Below are 13,026 nucleotides of genomic sequence, written 5' to 3'. Positions count from 1 at the left end.
TAAATAGGCACACGAGACGGGTCAGGCCCAATATAGGAGTAACAATTAGGACCCAAAACAGAAACATAGCATAGCGTCGGGTCGGGGGCGCCTCCGCCCTCCCGGACCCCCCGTTTGGCTAGCGGCAAACAGTATAGATTCAAGACATACTAACATCATCTATAATTTCGATAATCCTACGTAAGTGAGTCATAATCCTCTTTGGACCGTTCCTACTTCCTACTAACATGATACTCCCTCCGTCCCAGATAATTCATCCCAGTTTTCCATTTTGGTCTGTCCCACATAATTTGTCCCATTTCACTTTTACCATTTTTGGCAGTGGACCTCATATTCTACTAACTCATACCTACTCACATTTTATTATAAAACTAATACTTTAAAAGTAGGACCCACATCCCACCAACTTTTTCAACTCACTTTCCATTAGATTTCTTAAAACCCGTGCCGGGTCAAAATGTCTCAAATTATCTGGGACGGAGGGAGTACATTTTCTTTATTAGTTCGGTTACTTTATTTATAGTAAGTGAGTCATATTTCTTTTTGGACCGTTACTACTAACGTGATGCATTTTCTTTATTGGTTCAATTAATTTTTTTCTAATGCCCACCTTACCAATACCTCTTGGTCATTTCTATAATATCAAAGACTAGATCATATTTCATAAATATTCAGCTTATTTCCATTTTTATAACTAGTTAATATACTTTTAAACAAATTTCATTTAATTTACTCCGTATTATTATCTTTTTTAGTGAATCGATCTTCGAATAACATGAGTTTTTATGTCAAATTATATAAATATGAACGAACAAAATCGGAATATTATTAATTATAGATGGATATAAGTAAAAAAATACTTCCATGCATTAAAAGTAAATACTAAGTTATTGCATGTTGGTATTATCGTTTCTCAATTATTCAATATTGAATTACTCCACATTATAAGGTGGAATAAGATTTCATTAATTGCATGCAAAAATTTATAAATTACGTAGTATTTTAGTAGTATAATGTGGTTGGTGTCTGTGTTCGTCAAACAAGTGTCTACGTGCATGGAAACTTTAGGCCACTTGTCTACAAAGAAGTTTGTTTATTAAATTCTAAAATGAAAGCGATATTCTCTTTTTAAGTCACTTTCGATTTCACATTTCACAACCACATTTAATAAAGATATCAATTTATGAACTGCAACACATTTTCTGCCACATTGACTTTGAAAAGTCAATAGATTTGTTCATTCATCTAATTATTGAATTATGTCACGTGTCCATAGCGCCTTATCTTATTCAACTTATTGAATTCCATTACTATTTAATTGACAGGAAGGTCGAATTTTAACTATAAAAGAATGACCACGCTTGCTACAAGTCAAAATCAAATATGCTGTTCAAAAAATCGAATTCATACCAACGGGTCGCAGCGCAGTTGGCAGCGGTGAGTTGTGGTGACCATGAGGTCACGGGTTCAAACTCCGCCACCCGCTGGGAGACTTTCAACCTTAATCCACAAGCCGGGTCGAGCAGGATTAGTCGGATTCCACCAAAAGGCGGGTTCGGTACACTTGTGGTTAAACCATAATTTAATAGTCGTCGACTTGTCGGCATCAAAAGACAGAAATAGTGTGTCGGTAGTGTCACTAGCAATAGATGCAAACGAAAAAATAAAAGTGAACTCGTTTCCCGAAGAGCTGAAGTGGAGCAAACATACTATGCGATTGGCAGCAGATGAAAAGACCGAATTTGATGGAATTTTTCGACTCTCATGGGTCAATAATATGTTCGATCGATCGACCCATCCACCACCCGTGGATCCACAATTTCTCCTAATTCCTTGTTTTATGATTGGTTATCTTAGAATTAATCGAAAAATGCTGTTTATTTGACTTGTGGGAAAGATAAATAAGAAGCACATATATTACTTACATTTTCATATTAAACCATGAAAATGAAATATAAAACACATAAATGTGTTGGGCCTAGTTCATTATGTTACTACTTAATCAAAGATTCAACTTCTAATATTGGGCCGAGTTGAGTTGGTGCAACCTATCAAGCCCAACTCGCAAATTCTATAAAAAAACATTGAGAAAAGAACACTCCATATCTAAAATTCAATAAATTACAAAGGACAAAAATCAATAGTAGTATATGCTTATTATAATAATTAAGAAAAAATAATTAATGTTACGTCTGTCTTCTGGCAAATATATAATTTTAGACTATACGTGGTTTGGCACTGAAAAATACATAAACTAAACGGTGGAATTTTATGCTAAAAAAGTACTCGCTTCGTCCCCGCGATTACATATTTCAATTTTAATCAATCCGTTACTACACTCTATAGTTAATTCTTATTAACTCATTTTATTCATATATCATTATAAATTTAATACTATTAGTATATAAAAATTGAATTCACGTTACATAATTTTTTCACCCACATTTCATCATATTTCTTAAAGCAAGTCATGTGAGAGAAGGTGAAAGGAAAATATTATTTTTAAATCTTATTTTGATGATCATGTTATATTTGAGTGATATTAGTCCATATTTAAGCTATTTTCAGTAATGTTATTTTTTTTTAATATAATAAATCATAGAATCTGACTATCTATAATAATTTGAAGTTAAAGCCATTCATCTCGAACTTCGTCGCTTTCACAGATTTCATGCAAAGAGAACACTCAAAGTCAACGAAATGGCAAACGGAAGCAAAGAAGACGTAGAGTATAAAATATCACATTGTTTTCGTGTACATGTATAAATCATCAATTTGGAGAGTGGGAAGGAAAATAAGGTTGAGGTAGAGTCAATAGAGTCATGTGACAGACGTGAAAGGAAAATACCACTATTAAATCTTATTCTGAGGATCATGTAATGTTTAAGTGATATTAGTCCATATTTAAGCTCTTTTCTTAATGTTATTTTGATAGTTTTGTTTTAATTTTTTTTGTCTTAGCTATAAGCCTATAATATTTTTTTACAAATAGAATATATCGTAGAAACTGGTCATCTATAATATTTAGAAGTTAATGCATTGCATATATTCATCTCAAACTTCGTCTTCCACAGATTTCATGCAAAAAGAGCACCTAAAGTCAACGAAATAACAAAAGTTGTAATATAGGGTATGTATTGATTTTTGTTTGAAATTATTACATGTAGATGGTGAAAATCTGGCTTGTGAAATAGATTGCGCCAGTGCAAGACGAGAAAAGTGCAGGAGATTATAACCGGTGATGTAGAAGGGCACCCAAGCTAGATGGAGGCGGATAAAAGATGTAGGGAAAATGATAAGGTGGAGGGGTATTGGAGTACAAAGAGGAGTCAGAGACGAATGTTTTAATATGAATGAGTTACTACGTAATAAATTATTTGTTAGCAATATACTTTTTAATTAGTTGACCCAATTATATAGGTGAAGAGTTTACATGATTATTTTATTATGAGACATGTATGATATAACAAATTCTTATGGATTTATGCGATGACTTGGATTAATGTGATGAATTTATTGTTTAATTTAATAAATTAGATCTTTGAAATTGATAAAAATATGAATGAAGGTTATATTTATTTTATTTTTCTATGGCAATGGCTTCCATATTTTGAACATTATAAATTGTATATTAATAATTTCATATCGATGGTGTTAACATTAAATTTTACTATGCATTGTTTAAATATTATACTAATTACATGATTGATTTTAACATTTTACTTATATTACTCTAGATCGAGATTATAGTTATTAGTTGTGATTAATTTTACTATATTAGTATAATTTTATTTTTATACTTAGCTATTGCTATATCCATATAACTTACTGAATTGAGAAAATATGTTTTATCAACTGAGTAGCATTTCATCATCTTCTTATTTTAGTATTTTTATTGTACGAAATGTGTTCAAAAATAAATAATAAGCTTGATTTTGTAATTAAAATTGAAGATAATTTATAATAGAAATATTTAGGAATACATAGAATGTATAAGAAAAAAAAGTAGAGAATTCTAGAAGACAACAAAGTATGATGAAAATTTTAGAACAAATATGGTCTATATATATATATATATATATATGCCTATTGTAAATATTTGTTAGATGTTAAGTTTCGCAAGTTTAGTCTTTTTTTTTTTTCAAATTTGAGTGATGATAAAATAAAATATTAAATTAGTTTCCATAAAATTAATTTAACCGTGCGTCACACAAGAGTAGATACTAGTATTTCTTAAAGCCCGAATTGCTAACGAGTTAGATATGTAATTAGGATAAAAAAGAGTACCATCTCTAAATCATACTTACTCCGTAACCTTTTTTTCTCAAACTAGACAAAATGGAAAAGTAAAAGCATTTTATGCTTGATAAATAATTTTTTAACTTTCGAGTATGTAAAACATATTCAATTTCTAAAAGTAGACTATCACACTTTGTTTCTCTATTCTCTCCACTTAAATCATAAAATAACACTATATAAAATCTGTCAAAATAAAAATACTCCACTTATATTAGGACGGAAAGCTTACTGAAACTTTTTTAAGGAATTTTTTAAATAAACTTCAAAATCAAATAACACAAATACATTCACTCCATTTTCTAATAAACTTCATCCACACAGCATTTAAAGTATCATCTTTGCAAAAGAAATACAAATATAAAATGAAAAAAAATCAATAAAAAATAATTTTCGGTGTACGACTGTTTCTAGCGCATAAAACAATTTTGTGATCATTCCTCACCATACAATTTTTGTCAGCCAATAATAAATAACACGCGTTCTGAAATTCCGGACGCCCCAGTATTAGCAAGCCCATCACGATAACAAAACTGAATAAAAAAATCAGAAAATTCCACATCATCAGGCAGGTGCGCATCAGGTGCCCCCATTCCGCCAGCAACGTCCACGTCAACAGAAAGAATGTGGGTGCCGCCACGTCAGCTGAGAGAGAAAAATATCCCGTGCACCAACCAAGACGTCGCCGCACACAACCCCAGCCCACAAACATAGACCACAAACATTGAAAAATCAGGTGTTGTGCCCTTAAATCGCGACACCTGTCACCCCTCACCACCACTACTTCCTTCCATGTCGTTTCACACCCCACACACATTCCCCATGTCCCGAAATATCTCCAGCATCTTTCTTTGGTTTATGAATTGCCGACTTTGCCCCTTTCTCATCCATTCTATTCGAATCTTTACTTAATTTAATTCTAGAAGTTAGACTTTGTAGTAGTATAACTTTACATACTAAAATATTAACAGTATCTTAGTGGATAATAACAATTTAATATGGATGGTTGGGTTCTAAAAACTGAATTACCATAAAACATATGAATATCAATTTTCTTAAGAAAAATTTCTTCATAAAAATGTAAATTAAGATTAAAACATATTGATGTTAACTTGCTTTGTAAAAGCATTAACTGAGATGAAATGAGAGATTAAGTTAGATACTATAATCTATACTTTTTAACATCAAATTTGAAAATCTAATAGAAGTACTACATAATAATTCTAAAATCGGAAGATCACTAAACTACACTTTTTTTTTTTATATGAAATTTAAGAAATTGGTGTTTAATTAGTAATAGCAATATTAAGCATTGAGCTTAAAATATAAAAGTACATAAAATAGGAGATAGACAAGAGAATAAATTACTCATATAAGAAAAATTTATCTAAAAAATAACTTAATAAGTGTTTTAAGTAATTGATTATCAAAATAAAATACTCCCTCCGTCTCCGATTAAGAGTCACACTTTTCTATTTCGGTCCGTCCCCAATTAAAAGTCACACTTTATTTTTTACCATAAATAGTAAGTAGGTCTCACATTCCACTAACTCAATTCACTCACATTTTATTATAAAACCAATATAAAAAATGGATCTCACATTCCACTAACTTTTTCAACTAACTTTTCTTAACATTTCTTAAAACTCGTGCTCGGTCAAAGTGTGACCGAAAATGCACATGTATCAATTGGTAATATACTTCATCATCGGGAACCGAGGGAGTATTACTCAAGTAATTTAATATATGTATCTAGAATATGTAAACGAAAATGCATATCAATTGGTAATATGCTTCATCATCAATCAATTTGTCCCGTGTTAATCTTATATATATGTGTGTTGTAATGATAAAACCTTCAACAAATTAAGATTAATAAAAAAATTAAGAGGAAATAATAGTATATCTTTATGAAATAATTTAGGAGTGGCAATTTTGTAATTTTAAGTAAGAAGAAGGTGGTTTTTGGAGCTGTTGACTGCAAGTTGAAATTAAGTAATCTGTTCTTCCTTCTTTTTCTTCTTCTCTTTCATTCCTCACCCATCATTTCTTCTCTCCATATCTCTCCCTTTCTTCACATCTCCATTCCTCTCTTATTTCAACTGCAAAAATTCCTCTCATTTCTCACAAATTCACCATCACTCTCCGCGATAAAATAACTCTCCTCGCTTCGAATTTCGCCTCTGTTTCCGCTTCAGAGATTTCCGTTTCAATTTTTTAAAAAAATGAAGAAAACATGCGAGCTGTGTAAACAAGCGGCGCGGCTACTCTGCGAGTCAGACCAGGCGATCTTATGCTGGGACTGCGACGCCAGGGTGCACTCCGCCAACTTCCTGGTGGCGCGGCATTCGAGAAACCTCCTCTGCCGCGCCTGCCAGTCGCCGACGTCGTGGTGCTCCACCGGATCGAAGCTCTCGCCGACCTTCTCCTCCTGCCGGAAATGCGCCGATCATTGCGATGAGGAGGAGAAATCGGCGTCGGCGGCGGAGGAGATGGCGGAGAATCACGTCGCGCCGTGGTCGCCGCCGCCGGAGAGCTCGCTCAGCGGCGGAGAATCGGCGCCGGTCGCGAGGAAGCGCCGCGATCGCGCCGCGATTATCGTACGAATGAATCTCTCTCTCTCTCTCTAGATTTGAAATGAATTGTGCTGTTTTGGATTTGTTTTTTGACTGATTCGGCGGTGGATGCAGGAAGATCTGAATATCTGTGCGGATTCGGTGGCGACGGCGCGGTGCAAGTCGCGGAGATCGGAGGCGGTGGCGCCGGAGGAGAGGGACGTTGATCTGAATCTGACGCTGGGGCTTTTCAGCCGTTGATTAAGCGGTTTAGTGTTAGGATTAGTGTTAATGCGAGTTTTAGAATTAGTTTATTGGGAAATGATTTTACACGTTTATTAGAGTGTTTTTTTTTAATTGTTATTGTGCAATATTTTACTAATTTTTATTGGTTGTAATATTTGGTAGTAGTAATAGCTAAAATTGGTATATTCTAATTTCATTCCGTTGAGGGATGCATATATAAATATTCAACAAAATCTTATGGAGAAGTATTTTTTTTTTTCATTTTTTGATGGTAAATATGATTTTTTATGCTATCACAAAAATTATCATGTATGGCAACTCCATATTTGATACTTCTACTAATATTAGAATCATTTGAAAGCTGATTGTCACATAAGAAATTCTTCTACCTTCGTCTTCCAAATTTTGACACAGTTTACTATTTCGGTCCGTTCCTAAAATTTTTACCATTTTTAAGCAGTGGATCTAATATTTCACTAACTCATTTCTACTCACATTCTATTATAAACTGATATTTTAATAGTAGGATTCACATTCTACTAACTTTTTCAACTCACTTTCCATTACATTTCTTAAAATTCGTGCCGTGTCAAAGTATATCAAAATTTGGGGACGGAAGTAGTACAATTCTTGTTTCAGTTCGTAGCAATACTACAATTCTTGTGTCAAATCGTAGCAAGTAGCAACTTTGAATAGCATTTTTTTCATGGATATTTGTAGTACATGTTTAATTACTAACAAACCTGCATCATGCTGCTTTGATTATGCTGGAATTACGGCGATTTACACGGAATTTAAAATACTCCCTCCGTTTCGGATAATTCGGGTCACTTTGACCGGACACGGGTTTTAAGAATTGTAATGAAAAGTGGGTTGAAAAAGTCAGTGGAATGTTAGTCCTACCTTTATATATTAGTTTTATAATAAAATATGAGTAGGAATAAGTTAGTGGAATATAGGGTCCACTACAAAAAATGGTAAAAGTGAAGTGAGACAAATTATTTGGGACGGACCGAAATGGAAAATTGAGACGAATTATCTGGGACGGAGGGAGTAATATTTCTAATAATAAAATAAGTTTGTGGTTACTTTATTGATTAGTAATAACAAATAAAATAAGTATAACCGTAATATGATGAACTCACATCACTCCAAAGTTAGTGGAACTAGTATTATTATCCTATAATTTTATTTAATTGACTATCACTCCGCCAAGAAGCAATCCCCAAAAAATGTAATGGTACGGTTGCATATTCTAAATTTTGATATCAAGATTTTAAGATATTATTTTTGTGTTGAGCAGACTTTTATATAACAATTTACTAAGGTGGTGTTCGGTTTTCTAAATAAAATAATACTATCAAGATATAATGTAGGATTGAGTTGTGAGATTATTTTAGTCATATGAGGTTAGCTATAACTAATTATCTCATAATTATCCATGTAGAATTGAGTTATCTCATGAACCAAACACATTACATATTTAATACGAGATACAATCATGCACAACGAACACCCCTCTAAATATAAAAAATCTAACGATGCTACACAACTAAAATAATGCTACTACTACTATGTTAAGAACAATGGCAGCTCATCAAACACTTAGGGAGTGTTCGGTTTACAAGATTGTAACCGAGATTAAATTTATAGTGTGTTTTGTTCACGAGATTTAACCTCACAATTCAATCTTAGATGGATAATTATGAGATAATTAGTCTTAGCTAACCCCTATTACCACAATAATCTCACAATTTAATCCTAAATTGTATCTTGATATTATTTTATCTTAGAAACCGAACGCCATCTTAATCTTATAACTTATTATTATGTATTTATTTCTATTATCTACAATCCTATATTTGCAAAAGCACTTAACACTAACATCATTACTATTATAATTATTAGTTATCGAAATTTTTAAATATGAAAAGCCATATGTTTGTATTCAATAAGTATTGCATGACCGAATAATTCAAGGAAGAGCGCACTGCGGGGAGGGTCCTTTGTTGTAGATGACTCGTCGGGCCGTCGGAGCGGGACTTCTTTGGGAAAAAGAACTTATAAATCCATTGGCTCGCACGTACTTATGAAACACATTTTAATGTATTTACGAAATTAAACATTAAAATATGGAGTAAATTACGATGATAGCTTTTAATTACTAGTATGATTTGTTACTATGCAATTATGATGATAGCTTATTAGTTAGTAGTGCCAGTTGTTGGGGCTGAGTAGTAGATGTAAGTGGATGGACTAAATTACGGCACGTCATTTCCTCATATAGTATTGCGAATTTAAGAAATATAGTGATGTTATTTTATTAATAACGATGCAAGGAAAGCACTCATCATTTCTCTACTTACCTATATCGACGTGAAAGGACACATATATAAATTGGAAATTCCTCTTTCGGCTAAACATTATCACTTTTATATTCTATTTAGATAAATCTGAGGCCCCATTTCTCTTTATTACATACGGATGTTGGGAGTTGAATGCTATAGTACATTTTGATTAATTTTCATTCAAGAAAGGAAATTGGTGTGTCGAATTCGAACCCAGTGAACAAGGTCGTTATCTCGAATGATAAAGATGGTGCATCGATCGATACTTACTAATAAGAATAATGGAAGAAATGAAAAAAAATTCGAGCTCTAAAGAATTAGAGCAAAGCTGTCATATATCGTGGAATCGGCGATAATTCAGAAGACAAATTTTATAAAATTTCTAAACTTTCATGAGATGACGGTGGGATCGGCCGATTCCATACCCTATACCCCACCCGAAGTTGTCATTAAGATTTTGAACCTTTTGATATTGTTTTAAACTTAAACCTAGATTATTTGAGCCATAAATTTAGTGACATCATTATTTCGTCCAATATGAATATACCAAATTATTCATGCTTTTTTTTCGATAAATAAAAAATCTCAAACCACCCAAAAGTGGCGAGATAAAGTACAACACTATCAAAAGTACACAAATTAAAAAACGGAAGAAAAAGACTCAACAAAGCAAACAGCACAATAAGTGCAAAGCCAACATAGCTCAAAAGAAAAAATAGCAGTTGAAAGCACGGCACACCACGAACTAACAAAGAAAATACATACGACAACCAAATTATTCATGCTAACTATATGTGATGAGGTTGTTTTAAAACAAAATCTATTTATTATACCTTCTAATATTACATTACGTATAGGGGATATGGTGAAGTTGTTTTAGAACAAAATCTTTTCATATATCCTTCTACTACTATCTTTGTATACATAATCCTATGTGGCAATAAGCCAAGAATTCAAATTTAATATTGTATACTACTTCATTTATTTTCGTGGACCAAATTAATTCACCAATGTGTATACGAAGTCGGCATCCGATCACTACGTTCGATTAATATTACTGATAATTAGTGTTGCATTTAATGATAAACTAATTGACATTACACGTGTGCATTTGCACTCAATTGAAATTTGCTCAGCTAATTTCAAATTATATTACAATGTAAAGTGACATATGTAAATGGTAATGCATTATTTATATTAGTGATATGTAATATGAGCATTAGTTATATTAGTGATAGTGAAAAATGCTGGAAAAATTATAAAGTTTGAATTTGTTATAATATTTTATTACAACTTTTTTTTTTCTATAAAATTATATCTGATATAATAAGCGAGAAATCATATGTAGGCATCATCATCGGTGAGTTTATGATGCCGTCTATTTACAAAACCATGATAAAAACATCAACAATTTATTAGCATAGACGATGATATTTTTCGACCTGAAATAATTGCGAATAAATCCAAAATTCATGGTTTTTCTAGCTATTTTAAATTAAGAGATGACTATTGTTTGACAAGTTTCATGATTTTTTCATCAATTTGTCTATATTGATACGAGGTTACATTCTATTTTTTTTAATCTTTGATATGAGCTTATATTCTATTTTATCTTTTAATTCATGGAGTAACAATTAGATCTTTATGCAATAACATGAACTTTGCAATTTGTATAGTTTGCGAAATTGTTTCAAATTAGGGTATACATATATATATATATATATTCCAAGTATTCCATGATCAATTATGAGTAATCCGCATTTCAAATATATGTATATATAATTTGGTGGTGCGACTTAATAGTGTTTATTACGATATTAAATCACTCAAAATGCACACCTAAAGAAACTTATTTCGCTCATATTTCAAAAAATTCAAGATTTAATTGGTAGCGATGGATTGAAAAATGACCAGGAAAATCAAAATTAACCGCCAATGGCGGATTCATGTAGGGTCAAGATGTCAACCAACTTTATTACCGGCTCATGAAGATTGGAAAACTATACTGCACTAAATTTGACCCTTGGAACTACCATTGACCTCATTTTCTTTTTCCGTTCTTCATCCATTGAGAGCGATGATCAACAAACCACTTCTATCTTACGACACTGCCACGAATTTTAACACATTTTTTTTTTCACACCAGCTAATAGTTAGCTATTTGTGGAATAAATTATTGCTTTTATATATAGTTTTGCAACGTTCACATATACTTGTTCAAAAACGGACCTCAATTTGTGTAGACCACTACTTTGTCATCACAAATTGTGACGACGACTTCGTCATCGTGCCCCAAAATTAGTGAACCATATCTCTTGCTTTTCTTGCTTGGTCCAAAACTAATCCCAATGTGGGATTTTATATTTTTTAATTTTAATTCTAATTCTTGAGACATGGGTGTTTTTGTAAATTTATGTGAAAAATATCTAGGAGTTTGTTAGGTTGTTTACTTGCTTAATAGTCAATACCTATAGGCTTTATCTCATCTTTAGAGTAGGTTAATGACAAGTTTGTGGTCGTTAATCATATATTAATAATGTTTCATTCTTGTAAGAAATGATTGTTCGTGTGTTTTACGGCTTAATTCACAACCGTTGATAACTCGCCGGCAAAGAAAAAATAAGAGAAATTTGAATTAGTATTGACTAGTACTTACTTGATATGTGAGTAATTTGTATATAAATTTTTAAATTATTTTTACCGTATGCCAACTTTAAAATCCTTTTATGGAGTACTAAATTATTAATTAATTTGTTCTGATTTTGTAATTAAACGTTTCGTTTTGTCTGATTCTGTAATAAATCAAGATTTTAGTGTAGGTATAGCTTGTTGATTTACTTACGTGACACTATCAGATATCAACTAAACATCATATTCTACGTAGCAAAACAATGTCGCAATATAATAAACTTAAATAATTTCATTAGTTGAATTACAATTTATATTGAGTCATGTTAGTAGCAAAATCTTGCTTAGTTGCAAATCAAAATAAATCTATTGAAAATATGAAAAATGAGATTATGAATAATTGAAACCAAGCATACTAATTATATTTGGCACCATTGTTCATTTTCTTGAATAGTACAAAAAATGGAGTGCAAATAAAATAATAAGATACAAGAAAAGTCTATAGAATAAAAAAAAGGTGGTGTTTAGGGCATGGGTTGTTTGTGGTGGAGAATTGATGGTTGTTGCTTGTTAAAGGAGGAATGGAAGAAATTGATGGTTGGATTTTGGTGTGGCAATTAATCAAAGTCCACAACAACCTCTTCAAACAAGATATTATGTAGATGGTGATTGGTCATTTTCAAATCATATTCCTTAATTTTCAACCTCATTTTATTGTGTGCCGTTGTCAACCTCATGTTGGTTTATATGCACGAGGGTGGACATTTTCCCCCTAATCCAAACTTATTTCAAAATCTAAATTTTGAAATAATATAAATTCTAACCTACCCGAATGATTACAATCCGAAAATCCAAATTATTAAAACTAAATCCGAACCAAACCAATAAATTAAAAAAAATGAAAATTTCCAAAAAAAACATGAAAACCCAAAATAAATAGAAATATTTTAAAA

At 31.8% G+C, this 13,026-nt stretch overlaps 1 protein-coding gene across 1 annotated transcript; it reads left to right on the top strand.

Moving 5' to 3' along the window:
* Positions 1-6,325: 6,325 nt before the first annotated feature.
* Positions 6,326-7,342, top strand: LOC125187500 (uncharacterized). Its single transcript, XM_048084097.2, has 2 exons — positions 6,326-6,896; positions 6,987-7,342. The coding sequence occupies exons 1-2, from the start codon at positions 6,522-6,524 to the stop codon at positions 7,110-7,112; spliced, it is 501 nt and encodes a 166-aa protein (XP_047940054.1). The 5' UTR covers positions 6,326-6,521; the 3' UTR covers positions 7,113-7,342.
* Positions 7,343-13,026: the final 5,684 nt, after the last annotated feature.

Source organism: Salvia hispanica, chromosome 5 (genome assembly GCF_029641045.1).
Source record: "Salvia hispanica isolate PSC_SH4W2 chromosome 5, Shi_PSC_v1, whole genome shotgun sequence".
NCBI classification, from domain to species: Eukaryota; Viridiplantae; Streptophyta; class Magnoliopsida; order Lamiales; family Lamiaceae; genus Salvia; species Salvia hispanica.
Note: the sequence above shows the minus strand (reverse complement) of the source record. Positions and strands in the feature narration are given on the sequence as shown.

Bases quoted from the DNA above. Each gene is read 5' to 3' on its own strand.
- LOC125187500 (XM_048084097.2), top strand. From the start codon at position 6,522: ATGAAGAAAACATGCGAGCTGTGTAAACAAGCGGCGCGGCTACTCTGC. The intron at 6,897-6,986 runs GTACGAATGAAT...CGGTGGATGCAG, and splicing joins GCGATCGCGCCGCGATTATC to GAAGATCTGAATATCTGTGC.